At 34.9% G+C, this 16,449-nt stretch overlaps 1 protein-coding gene across 3 annotated transcripts in view; it reads left to right on the forward strand.

Moving 5' to 3' along the window:
• The first annotated feature begins 744 nt into the window (after positions 1-744).
• The window catches only part of MED1 (mediator complex subunit 1), a 31,925-nt gene continuing 16,220 nt past the window's right edge, over positions 745-16,449 (forward strand). The window contains exons 1-10 of one of the 3 annotated variants that reach the window (XM_039358976.1): positions 745-1,029; positions 5,151-5,260; positions 5,715-5,793; positions 7,160-7,214; positions 7,897-8,029; positions 8,824-8,852; positions 10,705-10,776; positions 11,180-11,254; positions 12,306-12,379; positions 14,315-14,404. In XM_039358976.1, coding sequence (XP_039214910.1) covers positions 1,002-1,029; positions 5,151-5,260; positions 5,715-5,793; positions 7,160-7,214; positions 7,897-8,029; positions 8,824-8,852; positions 10,705-10,776; positions 11,180-11,254; positions 12,306-12,379; positions 14,315-14,404 — 745 coding nt within the window. In that variant the 5' untranslated portion in view covers positions 745-1,001. Of the gene's footprint in view, positions 1,030-5,150; positions 5,261-5,714; positions 5,794-7,159; positions 7,215-7,896; positions 8,030-8,823; positions 8,853-10,704; positions 10,777-11,179; positions 11,255-12,305; positions 12,380-14,314; positions 14,405-16,449 lie in introns of those variants that run through there. The other 2 variants (XM_039358974.1, XM_039358975.1) reach the window with 2 other exon arrangements.

Here is a 16,449-nt window from a genome sequence, read left to right on the forward strand (position 1 = left end):
CACACCCCGAGCTTTGCGAAGTCTCGCGACTCCTGCCTAGAGATCAGTGATGGGACGGAGAATAGGTTATCCTGATTTCTGACCTGTGGGGTTTTTACGAGGTTTGGTGCCATGATCTCGCGGGATCTGGGCTTTTTTTTTTTTCCTCAAAGCGTGGACGGCCTAATTCTTTATTGGCCAAGTGTGGTTGGACACACAAGGAATTTAGAAGACTAAAATGCATTCTTCTTAATTAAACGTTTATTTTTGAAAAACCTACAAGACCGAAAAAAAGAAAAGGGAGTTTGCTTTCCGTCAGTAATTTTTTTCTCTTAATAGTGGGAAAAAATGTAGTATTGTAATGCTTTTGTGCGATCCTCGATCGTTTTAATTCCCTGCTATGAAATATATTAAATCTTATCACAAGGCAGCTGCGGATATTTTTGTTGTTTTTTTCACAAAAACGTGATGAATTTCCTGGGGAATAAAAACAAATTGATTTAGAAATGGCGTCCCCGCTTCCTCTTTTTCTATCAATACTTATTAAGCAACCTGGAAACGACATTTTGCCAGCATCAGATGTGAGGGAAAAAGAATGACACTTTATGGAAAAGCATTCTTTACTTGAAAACAGCTGAAAAAAAGGCTGCCATCTACTCTGGGGGTTAAAGAAGAATTTGATAGAACAGCTGGGGGAAGGGAGACAGAGACGATTACAAAGCTCGCGAGAATTCCTGGCCTTCGGGCTGTTGCATTGACTGCCGCCCGGGATTCTCGCTTGACTTCCTGTTCTACATTTGTCATGTTTCGAGCCCGGAGAGGAGGAGCAGGGAGGTCTGGCGTGGCGGGTGGCGGAATAGGGGTTGCTTTGCAATAGCTGTCGGGATTGAGGGAGGCTGCTTTTGCCGGGCCCGCCCCTTTCTTACCACGGGAGAGGGGTCTGGCTGGGGCAGGTCGAGGCGTCTACATGAGGGAAAGCAGCAGGGTCACCTACCCCCTTTCCCCCCACCATCATCGGAAGGATGAAGGCAGTCCAGAGCAACACCGAGGGTGAGTGATAGGGCTTCGGGCTGCAAAAAAAGCGCTTGCTCGCTTTCTCCGTGGCAGAATCTTTAGGGATGTACAGCACTTAAGATTTATATAATGCTCCATAGTGCTTTTACAGTCCTCTCTAAGCAGTTTACATAGTCAGCCTATTGCCCCCAACAATCTGGGTCCTCATTTTTACTGACCTCGGAAGGATGGAAGGCTGAATCAACCTTGAGCCGCTGAAACTCGAACTGCCGAACCGTCGGCAGTCAGAATTATCCTGCAATGTAGGAGTCATGAAGGCTCTCTGATCAGATGGGAACATCCCTTTACCAAGTGCTCAATAGGGGATAGCCGATGCAGCGATAGTAATCGCAATAATCGTGCAGGAGGGATCGATTTTGGGGGTTTCGGAAAGGCGAGTTCTGGGAAATTTTGATAATTTCGGATAGAAGATACTTTTGTAGAAAATTGGTAGTTGTGGTATTGAGAGGTGCGTGAGAAAAAAGAGCGGAAGAAAACTGAAAGGAGATTTCGTTTGGCAGCATTATATAAAAGCGATTTGGGCATGAACGCCAGCCTGAGGGCAGCTGGTGAAAAGACAGTTGGTAACACGTTAACAGCCGTTGCCCTAATCAGGCCTCGGTTGGAATCTGGTGTCCATTTTGAGGCACTACAATTGAAAAGGACAGTGACAAATTAAAACAAGTTTGAAGAGGGTTGTCAAGGTAGTGAAGGGTCTGGAGTCTAAGCTTTATGAAAAAGTGTTAGAGAATCGTATGTTTACCTTAAAAGGTGACTTAGAGGAGTTAGGAAAACAATCTTCAAATATTTGAAGAATTGCCATGGAGAAAAAGGAGCAGAACCCAAAATTTAAAATTTCAAGGAAAGAGTTCAGAATACATATCAAGAGAAATTGCTGACTGTAAGAGATGTCAAATATTGGAACTAACTTTCTCATAAAGTGATGGGATCTTCTCTGTCTTGAAATGGAGGTAGTAGTAGTTGTTTCAGAGATGGTGCACTTGAACAAGGGTTGGGCTAGATAATTTTACTTCTAGCCCTACAGCAGTGGCCAAAATTGTGGAAACCTTTTGGGGAAAATGTATAGTAGAAATGCCACCTTTGGTTAAGTTTCCACCAATTTTTCTTCTCATTTCTTTAAGTGTTAAGTGTTAACACTTATTAAGTGTTCACTTAATAATACTATTTTACATCGCTTTCTGGGCAACCAGTCAACTCTTTGCACTATTACTGTAATTTTATTACTTTTTACAAGCTCACTAAATGAAAGGGAAAAAAAACCAACCAACTTGATAACAATCACATAACACACTGATAAATGTCCTCAGCTTCAATACATGACATCAGTAACTGAATCCTACTGTGATCTGGTTGGCTCATTGCTAAAACAAGATGACACCTGATTGGCTCTCTAAATATTCATGCTCATTGGCTACAGTCAGATGAAAGAAAGCTACCTGATAACCTAAGCAAGTTGTGTTTTTCTGATTATTTGGCTATAACGGTTTCATAGAATACAATACAAATAATTGAACAAACTATGTTGCATTACATTCTTGATTAAATTATCTCTGTGTTGATATACAATTTTATAATACTACTCCAAAAAAAAGTGTTATTAGCCATCAAATCTCAAAAATACACTTTTCCCAAAAAGGTTTCCACAATTTTCGCCACTACTGTATGATTTCTTTTTATTTGGAAAATGGATGGGAAATTGGGATCATTCTTTCTGTGTTAATGTTTATACCTGACTCCATATTTTAAAGTGTTTTGAAGGAGAAACATTTTCAACTAGCTCCTCTTACCTTCTATTTAAATATTCCTGTTTGTTGCTTCCTTTTTCCCTTGTTTCCTATTCTGTAAATATATCATATGATTTGGCTGGTAAAGAATTTTGTAATGGGATAGTTATGCATTAATAAAAATCCAAGATTCATGTATTTCAGACCTATCTATAAAATTGAATATTAAATATCCAAGCAGATGGAGAGACAAGAGAGGAAAGAATCAGTTGGCTTAATTAAAATAGGGAAATCTGTCACTGTGTCTTTATGTCTCCCAAAAGATTTTGAAGCTTATGTAGCAGATTCTAATACAGTGTGTGTTATTTCCTCTTATACCCCCTGTTCTGAATAAACTGAGTCCATTCTATCATCTATTTTGCCTGAACGAGGTACTGTATTGTGATTTGATTTTTGGGTGAGGGAGTTAGCACAGACTGCCCAGCTGTGGAGCACAGATAGTCCTTGACTTACAACCACAATTGAGCCCAAAATTTCCATTGCTAAACAACACAGTTCTTAAGTAAGTTTTGCCCCATTTTATTATCTTCCTGGCCACAGTTGTTAAGTGAATCACTGCAGTTGTTGATAGTAATGTTAAGTGAATCTGGCTTTCCCATTTTTCATGTCAGAAGGTCGCAAAAGTTGTTCATGTGATCCAGGAACATGCAACATCATACATTCCAGATGCCAAGCATCTGCATTTTTATTGTGACCATGAGAATGCTGCAATGGTTATATAAAAAACAGTCATAAGTCACTTTTTTCAGTGCTGTTGTAACTTTTGTCACTAAAGAAATTGTTATAAGTCGAGGGCTACCTGTAGTGAAATGTTCTAAAGGAAAATTCAGTTGGGTGAAAGCTGGAGAGAGAAACAGTTATTAGCTTGTATAGAAAGCAGGTGCTAATTAATATCTAGTAGATAAACTAATTGCTTGATTATAAACAACTTAAAATGAAATGGACAACAAAATATCTTCATTTTGTTGTCCAAGAATTATATGTGTGGTGGATTTTAAGTGATGTAATACCCAAGTCAATCTGATAATTAGAATGTAGGATTCTAGCAGAAATTGGACAACCCATGGCTGTTGGACATCTTTTCAAAAGTATTTTCTTATCCAAACAGAGAAACAGAATGGACAAAAAAGCAGTGAGAGCAGGAGCTCCCTTGTGAAAAGCTGGCAGGGAGCGTCAAAATTCACGATCACTTGACTCTGTGCTGCAGCAGCCATAGGATTGCTAATATAAGTGGTGTGAAAATACTTTAAATTTCAATCGTGAAAATAATGGGTCTTTGATTTTGTACACTTTCTTTAATTTAATGGATTTTAGGTACTTAATTCAAAAACTTTTTGCACTATGTATCATTTTGGAATTGAAGGCTACAGAGTTTTAGTAGATAGAAAAGATATAGTTCATTTTGCAACTATGTATGATAATTAGAAATTTGCTGTTAGCAAATTTGCTTTCTAGAATTTGCTAGGAATTTGAAATATTTCTTTCCAGGCAGAAAGATAAATAATGTACAACTAATGATGCATATTGAATAATTTTAGCTATGGTATTGTCTGCTGAAATTATAAACACATACCTCCTCTGCACAATTGCATTATGATGAAATCTGTAGAAGAAATTTTCTTCTGAAAAGTTTACCCATCATTTTGAATTTTCCCTGCAACATGCAGAAGATAATAAGGTCTTGATCTTCTGAAATATTATACGGAAGGAATAATCTGTGGGAAAGAATTTCAAAGATATCAATTGAGACTTGATTTGCCTTTCTTTCAATCTGATCTTTTTTGGAGGTTATTATTAGCTCAGAAAACTTTATCTTTCATTAAAGCAATATTGAGAATTAATGGTAAAATAAGTGCTATTAATTTTCTTTATAGGTATATACTTGTTCACTTAGGGTTGGTGATTATTTATATGATGCTATTTGCCTAACAAAATAAACCTTGTAGAACAATGATTTATTTGTTAGTCACATCTGTAAATGAAGAATAGGAAAAAAATATGTATATCCACAACTTAACATGAACATTGAATTATATAGATCGTGGTCATCTTCAGCAAGTGTTTTTCTGTGCAGAAAATCTGAATCTAATTTTCTAATCTGAGGTTCAATAATAATAACTTGTAAAACTTGTATACCTCCCAAATCTCAACAACTTTGGGTAGCTCACAGCAATCAAAGAAATTACAATAAAATCAGTTTAAAGATAAAAGATGACAAGTGTAATGAAGTGAGGGTTCTTATTCTCCCTTGCCAAAGCTTTGGTGAAAAATAAAAATAAATTACACATGACTGACTTATGATTTTGCCTATAGAATCAGAGAAACTGAATAAGATGAGTTCCCTTCTGGAAAGACTTCATGTCAAGTTTAATCCCAACAGCAGACCTTGGACAGAAACCATGAAGCTTGTTAGACAAGTTATGGTAAGTATTAATAGACTTTAAATTAAATTATTTTTAGGCTTTTGCTATCCCATGTGAATGGAGAATATACATTTTAGAACATATCTAAAGAAAAATTGTCAGACATGGAAAGTAGCTAAGAAATTGAACTATTGGTTATCTTATTGAACAACTCTCTCAGATCTTACGAAATACTACTGGTAATTAGAACTAACTTAAGTTTGAATAACTTATCACAATCTATCATTCATAAGACAATTCAATCGTAAACTATCTTCAGCCTACTGGGTTGGTATAATCCATATCTTTGTTCTTGTTTGTTTTTGTGATGATAAAAGACAGCTTGTTCAAATCTCCTTTTTCTATGGCTGTAGAACATATATATTAAGTGTATTAATATCTTAGTTGTTACTTCTCTTTCATTTTATTATTAAATGTGGCATGAAATACTTTCTCCTATTTCTTTTGAATGTAGGAAAAACGAGTTATCATGAATTCTGGAGGTCACCAGAATCTTGTCGCTTGCTTGGAAACTTTGCAGAAGGCTTTAAAAGGTTGGTATTTGTGTCAAAAACATATATAATAAATATTTGTTTTTTTTTAAAGGAAATACTCATCGGTTTATAGGAATTGCCATTAAGAACATTTTTATAGTTTTAATGCTTTGTTTACAACATTTATTCAAAAGAAACTCACAGAGTATTTATTGACTCTTTTTTTGTAACAGTGCTTTTATATAATATTCCTAAGGATTTATAGATTTATTGTAAAACTGATGTACATAATGCTTTGCTGCAATCTGTATCATTATGTTTTATTAGATTAATCGGTAGACATCTTTTGCATATTAATGTACAAAATGCCACATTCCTAATATATCAGTGCTTTTTCTGCATCTTTGTAATGCTACATGAGTTTGGGAACAAGCAGTAGTGATTTTTCTTTTTCTCTCCAGTCAAAACCAGCAAGCAATGGCAAAGGCGTGTTTGGTTCTCTTGCTTCTGTGCCTGCTGCCAGTTAGAGCTTCAGCTGGTTAACAGGTGCAAAGTTAAGTCTGTGCACCCAGCTGTGTCCTGCATAGCACAGTTAGAGAAGAGGTCAAAGACTTTTTGCATCAAGAAGCATAGAGTTAAAACAATAGGGCTATTTTTCTTCTATTTGGGATTGGAAAAAAAGTATACTTCTTGGTTCACTTCTATTTGGAACTAAAGAATTTCCTAGGTAGCTTTTTATGTTTGACCAACAAGTTGAGAGAGCTGTAGTACTTTCTTACTCCAAATCTTGTTTGAGGAAAAAGATTTAGTTCAAATACAGCATATTAATTGGATTCTGTTTCCTGATTTATTAAAATGATGAAATTGATTTGGAATGATGCATATCAACAGCAATGAAGTTAATGTTATATAGCAAACAGTTATAATGTTATATAGCATACAGTTATGTATAATAAACTAAACTGCTTAAAATAAGTTATGATGTTGAATCAGACATACAGAAGTCCACTTATCATGTTTGTCTGCTTTTCTTTCAACCATTTTGGCTGTTCACATGCGGCTAAAGAAAAAAGCAGTCCAGAAAAGTTGTTGAATGGAAAATCACAAGATTCTGCTGTTTACATCGGCGTGGTTTTTTCTGTTTCTTTCCTGCTTCTTGCTTAATAATCATAATAGGCTATAAGTGCATAGTGCTGCTGTTACCATGTTTTGTTGTCTCTTACCGGTCTTTTGCTTTGGAAAAATAAGATATCTTTAGTCCATCTTGCCCCAAGTCTTTTGGATGAACCACCATAGGAAAAAATAGAAAAACCTAATGCCATATAGAAGAAATAGTAAAACTTAAACTAAAAAGTAAACATTTATATGAAGAAAGATATATAAAGTTGACAGAGGACTGGATCTAATTAAACTGTCTTCTTCCTAGTATCATCTCTGCCTGCTATGACAGATCGCTTAGAGTCCATTGCTAGACAAAATGGGTGAGTTGTTTAGTTCTTTTATCGGTTTTACCTAGTTAATTTCAAAGAATCATGCTAATCTAATTGTCTATTTGATACAAAAGCACATATTTCTACTGCTAAGCCGTTTCAACTTCAATTCTTTTGCAGGAAATATAGTTTTCTTTGGTTATACAGTACATGGAGTCTATCAAATGGCTTTGATCCAAGCTCCCATCTCAGTTGTTTTTAAGGACCATAGTGCAGTGCATACCTTGTTACTGTGGCTCTCTGTGATCTGAATTGGATTAATTATTTTATGAGCAGATTAAAATATAATTTTCTATAAATTGATGGAAGTAGAGTAGTTCTTAAACATTCATCATTATATTTGAAAGCAAGCTTGAAATAATTCTATTCTAATGTCAAACCACTCCTTAGCTTTTATAGCTCTCTTTGGCCAGCACTATGTTAATTACACTTTTATATATTTTCATAATAGTTTAACATTGTTTTGAGGAAATAAAAGTGAAAAGTTGAATGGGTGGCACTTGGTATAAGAAGCTATTCTAGTTTGGTATATCTTTGCTATAAGTTAAGGAGTTGAAGAAATATTGAGTAAATATACTAGCAAGCATAACTATACTTAAGGACTTAATAAATGTGATAAAGTTATATAATCTTATAATTTTTTTGAAATTTATAATTTTCCCCTTTACAAAAGTCTTGGATCTCATCTTAGTGCAAATGGCACTGAATGCTACATAACATCTGACATGTTCTATGTGGAAGTCCACTTGGATACTACAGGACAACTGCGTGATGTCAAGGTGGCACATCATGGAGAAAACCCAGTGGTACGTAGAGTGTAATGGCTAAGTTATTTTTTCAATTTATCCTAAATCAGTATTTGCCAGACTTTTTCCCATCTTGAGTTGGATTTGAAAATAAAGATTAAACCAGAAAGTTTCCTTCTGGGTCTAATGGAAAGAGAACTGGGGGGGGGGGAATGGAACTCTGATTTTATATATAGTGACAGCAGCAAGATTGCTCTATGCACAAAAGTGGAAGGATGTATCGATTCCTATCATGGACTAATGATTACAAAAGCTGATGGAATTAGCAGAGATGGACCAAATTGACTGTGCTGATAAAAGAAAAGAACATAAGCACCCTTGCTTCTAATTGGAAACCGCTTTTGGACTTTGTGCTTGAGATGGAAAAAAATGATATTATGATTTTGGGTTTTACAAATTAGATTGATTTGCCGATACAAAAATGGCTGTGTGTACTATTATAGAAATGTAAAAAGTTGAGATTTGATTTTAATGTCTGATTTTATTGCAACAGAAAGAGTTGGAAGTCAATGCCTTTTCTTTCACTCCCTTCTTCACACTTTTTTTGTTTTCCCTTTTTCTATGGTTGTCCCCTACTATTTGCTTTTGTATTTTCACATTTTATGTTACAGATTTGTTTTAAAATATCCATGGAAATCACAAAATTTTCACTTTAAAAAAAGTGAGGGGTGCATTTGAGAATATTTCCAAGTCCCCGTTTGTTAAACTATATGTGATTTGTTTTGCTTTAAAGGGCATGCTATTGTACTCCTAATAGTTTGTAGTTTATATATTATCCATTTTCTTTTTTCCAGAGCTGCCCAGAGCTGGTACACCATCTAAGGTCAGTACAATGTTCTTATATTTGCTGGCTACATCATCCTTTCCTAATTGCATGTTTCCTAATAGCTGATCAATTTATCAGTTGATTTTTGAACTCAGCTTTCAGATGAGATAATCCAACTTCTGGATTAAGCTTTTAAAATACCCAGGTTTGCTGTAAATCCATAGGGCATCAGAAGGAAGAATGATACAGATTATACTAAAAATGAGGGCAGTCTTTTCAAAACCTTTATTTATACACAAACACTCTCCATTCCTTTATAATAATTTTCTGCAAAATGCTCTCATTAACAACAGCCAACCAGTGATTTTGTCCCTGTCAGTCAGATAATCAAAGAATAAGTTAGCTCATAGGTCGGCAACCTGCGGCTCCATAGGTCGGCGACTGCGGCTCCAGAGCCGCATGCGACTCTTTGAGCCTTCTCCTGCGGCTCCCAGCCTCTCCTGCCATTTGCAGAGAGACAGAGAGAGGCACTAGCGCTTCCCTTCTCTCTCTCCCTCTCCCTCTCTCTCTCTCTCTCTCTCTCTCTCTCTCTCTGTAAAAAAGAAAGAGAAAGAGGAGAGAGAGAGAGCAAGAGAAAGGGGGAGAGGAAAGAGGGAGAAGAAAGAGAGAAAGAGGAAAGAGAAAAAGGAGGGAGAGGGAGAAGGAGAGGAGAGAGAAAGAGGGAAGGAGAGAGAAAGAGAGAGGGGAAAGCGCAAATGCGCCCCCCCCCTCTCTCTCTCTCTCTCTCTCTCTCTCTCTCTCTCTCACACACACACACACACACACACACAGAGAGAGTGGGGGAAGAGGACTGGCAGACCAAGGGCAGAAAGAGAGAGAGGGAGGGGAGAGAGAGACAGAGAGAAACCCTTTTGACATCTAAAATGAAGATAACACTGCATATATCCTTTTTTAATTATATGTATGCATGTATGTGTGTCCTTAATGACTGTATATACACATACACACACATACACATATACATACATGTGTGTGTGTATGTGTGTGTGTGTCTATATGTGTGCATACCTTTATCTTTATATATACCTATAATAAAGGTAAAAAAGGATATATGTAGTGTTATCTTCATTTTAGATGTCAAAAGGGTTTTGCAGCTCCCAGTGTTTTGTTTTTGGTGGGAAACGGGTCCAAGTGGCTCTTTGAGTGTTTTGGGTTGCCTACCCCTGAGCTAGCTAATGCAGATTGGTTTACTTGTCTTTAAGACTGGTCAGCAATCAGATTTCCCATGGCTTCAAAGCTGTACTTAAGATTGATGGCCACCCATGGCCTTGTTCAGGCAAATTGATCTCCATTGTATTGTTTCACAGAACTATTGGGAGTGGATAGGAAAATTGTGATGAAAAATTGGTGGACTTCAAAAAGGGTTATGCTGTGAGTCAAATAAATAGAACTGAATAATGGTGCAGTATAGGCTGGAAATATTAATTCAATATTTAAAATAAGGAAATTTGAAAGAAAAAATCTTAATTCTGCATTCTAACAGGATAGTAAAGTTTTGTCCTTCTAGGATGTAGAGTTGTGCGAGTGTCTTTTATTTCTTTTATTACTCTTTATAAATGTTTCTTTCTTCTTGAAGAAGAAGAATTAAGGCTTTGAGAAAATCCTCTGCTATAGAGAGGTAAAAGACAATCCTGGAAGATTCATGGGCGACGTAAGAGTGCAGTTAGTCAATAAGGCCTGCATGTCTCTGAAAGGTATACACCACATTAAGGTAACTTGGGCTACAATAGTTCCAAGCAGGATGCTGCACAGGAAGATTGAGAGACAGCAATATCAAAACTGTCACTTATCCCCTTCCTTTTTAGAAATAATATTCTTGCTGGTTTCAAATGATTTTCTTCTTTCCTAGAGAGAGAAACTTCAATGAATTCTCTAAGCATCTTAAGGGTCTTGTCAATCTATATAAATTGCCAGGTGACAAGTAAGTATTCCATTAAGTCATAGTTTCTTAACATCCTAGAAAGTAGTTTGCATGTTACAAGCTGTTTTATAAATAATTATCCTATTGGTCATGACTCAGCTGAGACTGACTGCAGCAGGGGATAACACAATATCATGATAGGGAGAATTGCAGGACTCTGGATATAAAATTTGTTTATTTATTTATAAAATTTCACCTACAACTAAGGGCAGATTGCAAACATGGTGTTACAAATTATGGGAGGTGTGTATTCTAGCATTCTAAAACATTGTAGAGCATCTTCTCTTAGCAGAGAATTGGAAGCATTGTCTGATTCTAAAGTCTTTAGCTAGCTCTTGTAGTGTGGGGAATTTCTTTTTTTATATATAAAACATTTAAAACAAGTTTCCTCTTTGCCTTTCAGCAAATTGAAAACTAAAATGTATTTGGCTCTACAGTCCTTGGAACTTGATCTTTCAAAGATGGCAGGAATGTATTGGTAAGAGCAGTTTATCATAGTGAACCCAGAATTTAATTCTAATTTTTAAAAAAAAAATAAAACAAAAATATCCAGGGAATGTAATAGTGGGCTTGGAAAGAACTGGCTTTAATCCTATTTGAGATATGGATAAATAAAATATTTGTGCATTATATTATTTCACCAATATTATTATTTCTGTTCTGCATAAGGTTTAAGTCTTTTATCTTTGATGGTAATGGAGGAAGATATAGTAACATCCCACATCAGGAGTACCTATATCTGTATTTAGACAAGGATATAGAGATCATCTCCCATGTCTTTATTATGCTGACCCTTATACTATACTTGGTGTTCTAATTAAATCAGAATTCCTCTCTTAACTAGAAGAGTTATTGTTCTGAAGAGAAAAAAATGCATTTTTATTAGCAAATCAATCTGTAGAAATATCCAGAAAAGCTGCCACAACTTGATCCATTGTGATTGCTGTTAGAAGGCACTAGATCTGAATTTAGAAAATTGCAAATGCCAGTTTACTGTAACCTGAAAATTTGATAACATACTACATCTTTTAGTAAACCTTTTTCCTATTAACTTTCTCTCTTCTTTATTAGGTTAATTTCTTATCCTGTTTTATAAGATTTATTGTAGTTGTAATTTTTTGTTATTGTTATTACCATATATATAATTATTCTAAAGAACTGTATATGTATGATAGATCTAAGATTCCAAATATGGTTTAAAAGATGAGTTCCAAAGCTTTCAATAGGGGATGTGTGAGATTGTCTTTAAAAAAAGTTTAAGAAGATTTTGTTTCAGTTGCTGAAACAAAACTGGAAGTGGGTTTCCCAAATGCAGTAATAGATAGCTAGGGATCCTGATTGTATATCCACATGGATTTCAGGAGAGGAGAGGAGAGGAGAGGAGAGGATCTCATTTAAAGGGTTAGATTGCAGTCCTGTCCAAATTTATATGCAGTTGAACTTGACAGAATTAATTTCTGATTGACATGCATATGATACAACTTTTGTATCATGAATATCTAGAAATTGGTTTTATTTTCTATCTATAGGCAAGCCACCAACGCAAGCCCCTTGGACAAAATTCTGCATGGGAGCGTGGGCTATCTCACCCCTAGAAGTGGTGGTAGGAAGTGTTTTTCTACTAATATTTTATTATTTATAAGATAGATAGATAGATAAATAGATAGATAGATAGATAGATAGACAGACAGACAGACAGACAGACAGACAGACAGACATAACCCAATGAATGGTGCAATGATTTTTGTTTTAAAGTAACTTCTAAAATGGTTGATTCCTGATTATTTAAAACAAATTATGAAATTACTATTACCTAGTTTTGTTTTTCTGGCCAGCCTTGCTTAGTTCAGGCAATGCAGCTCAATCTATAGCACACTACAGGTAAAAACTGCTAGTTCAGCAAAAGGCTATAGAAAATGCACATAAACTACATATTATAATCAATCTGTACATTTGAGAAAATTATTTTCCAATCTTAGATGAATTCATAAATCCTCATCATTTCAATCCTAATTCAGCAAAAATCCATTAAGATTTACCAGAAATAGCAACATATCTATTTTAACCTTGATCAAATAACCAAGTTTATATTCTTTTCTTTTATCTATAACAACTCTGATCTTTAGACCCTTCAAATAAAGTTGTACAAGTTGATTTCTTTTCATTTTTTTCTTTACTTCTTCTCACAAAATGGTTCAAAATCTTATTTTCAAATTTATCTGGATCCTTAATCCATATGTCTCTTTCCAAAATAATAGGGCTAATTACTCTTTTGCTATTTATTTGAAGAAAAGAATTAAGTTTTTAAACTTGTAGTTAAGATTTTTTTTGTCAAGGATTACAGGAAGCTCACTCAGTGTAATGAAATGTGTTGATCCCAATGTTCCTAATAGATGAAAATCAGTTAACAAGCAATTTTCAAAAGTGATTAGAAAAGGAAGTATATGAACTTAGAGTCCTTTCAAAATATTAACTGTGGTTTTACCAAGATGCTTATTCTTTGCTCTAAGACCTCTAAAGCCACTAGAGACCACTATCTTGTGGTCTTCCCCACAAGGTGCATCCGACTTGTGAGCAATCTCAAATCCTCACCTTGTAGGGAAAATATTATCAAAGAGCTGGTCTAATCATGGCCTCTTCATTCTGCCCTGATTTTTAGTTCTCTTTTCCATATAGCTATCTTCAGCTTGCTATTTCTTCCCCAGAACAAATTCAGTTTCTGACAACAACAAACAAACAAAACTTTATATCTGGCACAAATGTAGTTCCTGCCTGCAGCCAAATGCACTGTTTTTGAGATTCCACAGCAGCTTTAGGATCCTAGGATTAACAATAATAGTAATTTGGATAGTGGGATTGGCAGTACCTGGAGATAGTAGAAGAGAAGAACTGCAGAAAATCACAAAATACAAAGACCTGCAAATAGAAGTAGAATGAAAAACAGCTTGCATCCTGTAAGAATATCTTTAATATCATCAAGCAACATCTGCCTAGCCCACTCCTTGGGAAGGACTGTATAAAAATGCCAAATCCAGTATAAACATCTGGCTCATTGCAAGAGCAACCATAGTAATATTAATACTATTAAACATGCATGCAACCCAACTCTTAAAGAAAGGGAGACAGTATTATGTTTCAATTTTCAAATCATTTGTTCCCCTTTAGTTCCAAAGTATGAATAACTTTGGTGGGTATCCATTTCACTATCCATTTTATCATTTCAAATAATGGAACTTATTTGGGGCAGCATGTGTCTTCAGGAGAATAGTGCAGAAGTGCAAACATTTATTTAATAACTAAATACATAAGACAGAGCATATTTTAAATAAATCATAAATTTTATTGTTTTAAATGCTTTTTATTTTTATTGTTTTTATAGTTTTTGAAATTGAGTCATTAATTGAGATGGGCAGCTATAGAAATTGAATAAATAACTCTAATTGGACAGATTAACATTTATTCAAATCAACATGTAGACTTCATTTTTACTCTTCTTACACCTTTCCTTGTTTTTCCATTAAAAACTTGCTTATTTCAGGTCACCTGATGAATCTGAAGTATTATGTTTCTCCTTATGATTTATTTGAAGAAGGCACTGGAGTTCCCATCATTCTGAATGAGAATAATGGTATGTTATTCTTGGATAGTATTTGCAACCATGCGCTGATCTTCTAAATTAGGCATTCTAGTATGCTGGATTGTTTTAAATCTTCTCTTTGAACATCCTTAATAGCAGCAAGGCAGAATAACACTTAGATATGCAGTATTCATATTTAATAAAGAATAGCTAAAGCAAAGAATTCCAGTAAAAAAAAAACTTGTAGAAGCCTCTTGCATGATGTGATAATGCATTGTGGAACTGAAGTTTAAATCATTGGTGTCCAACTTTTTGACTTGCCTGGGCCACATTGAGTGAAGAGAAATAGTCTTGGGCCGCATATTTATATACATTAACTATAATATAGTTAATGTATATAAATCATATAGTTTATGATCTTCTGGGGCCACATTGCTAGCTGACCAGGGCCATGGGAGATGGGTTGGACACACCTGGTCTAAATGATGGGGCTATGAAATGACTATGCTACCTGGTTCACAAGTATATTCTCAACCTGAGAAATAACCTGAATTGCTGTGCTCTCTTCATAGAGATAACTTGTTCCAACTCATTTCTGATCTTCAGAATAATAGGACTCTGCTTTCTCATAGTCTAGCAGTAGAAAAACACAAATCTTTAATCATATTTATAATGTGTAAAAATAATTAATAAAACTTCACAAGTTTTTGAGTTGCATGGTGTTTTTTTATTAAGTACAAAAGGAAAAAAGAAATTAAAAAACATTGAACGTAGTGTATCATTCTTGACATATATCTTTTTCTAGTTGCATGGTTTTTTGATTATGACAATCACTAACCTAATAACTATGTCATAACCCTTTGCCAATGCAACTTGGACACAAGCTATATAATGAAAATGAAATGGGAAGAGCACTGAAAAAGATAAAAGACAAGAAGATATAAAATTGATACTTCATTTAAAATTGTTTATGGAGGTAAAAAGTAGAAAGTGGTGGATTATTTTCTACAGGGCTTATTTTGGAGAAATTAATAGCAATTAAATAAAATGTAGGTACAAATGAAATATTACTGTCTTCCAACAAAAAAACGTGACACAGAGGATGGAAAAGGAGAATGAAAAATATATAAACAAAGTAAGAAAGGATTAAATTGAAATGAGAAAGAAAATGTTAACAATTATTTTTTTAAAAAAGCATACAGACACGTAAGAATACAAAATTCAAGATGAGAAGGAGGTGTGAATACAGTGATAGCCTTGTAGCCTCACCAAAAGCAGAGAGTGTGCCAACAATCATAGAGGTCCCTGTTGGATGCATTGATCTCTTAAACAGGACTATACCTTCCTACCAAAACCTTTCCCCCTTTGCAATGCAATTTATTGCCTTACCAAACAAATTAATTGAACTTCTGAAATATATCTTTCACACAGAATCCCAGAGAGGACTTTGAATCAGAGATACTTCCTTACTTTATGAGTTAAAAGTGATCTTGAATCTCTTCATTCAATGTCAAATTCATGATTTATATTGAGATGGAGCACAATATTGACATTGAAGAAGATCTTAGATGAAATAATCTTACATGTTAAATTGCTGCCAGTTAGTTTTCAAGTTATTTTGGACAGTTATTAAAGAATAAATGGCCAGGACCCAAACAAAAGTCATTGCCCTTCATTTTGCCATCATCTCTTGCTACCCCTACAAATATTCCCTTCACCTATATTGTTGATTCCATTACAGATACTAACCTAAGCAAAAAGATGTGTATGCTTTAATGTACGAGAAACTGTTTAGAGTCCCTTTCTTAAACTCTGAAAGCTGGAAGGAATGTGTCAAGGACATTCATTCCTATTTTCAGAGGCTAGTAAATACCTTTAAAAGGCATAGGTGACACAATAAGATCCTTGAAAAGGACATAGCTGGAATGTTTGGTTTTGAAATAAAGTCTTGGGTTATAAGAGCAGAATTGGAGAATCCCATACAGCCCTTCAGATTTCCCAATGATGCTTAAAACTTTGAGAATAAGTAGGCAAATGGCATATTATTATTTATTAAGTGTACATGCTCCTGACTTCTGGTAAAAGAACATACATCA

This window comes from Crotalus tigris, unplaced genomic scaffold (assembly GCF_016545835.1).
Source record: "Crotalus tigris isolate CLP2741 ecotype Arizona unplaced genomic scaffold, ASM1654583v1 scf7180000019068.10715455, whole genome shotgun sequence".
NCBI lineage: Eukaryota > Metazoa > Chordata > Lepidosauria > Squamata > Viperidae > Crotalus > Crotalus tigris.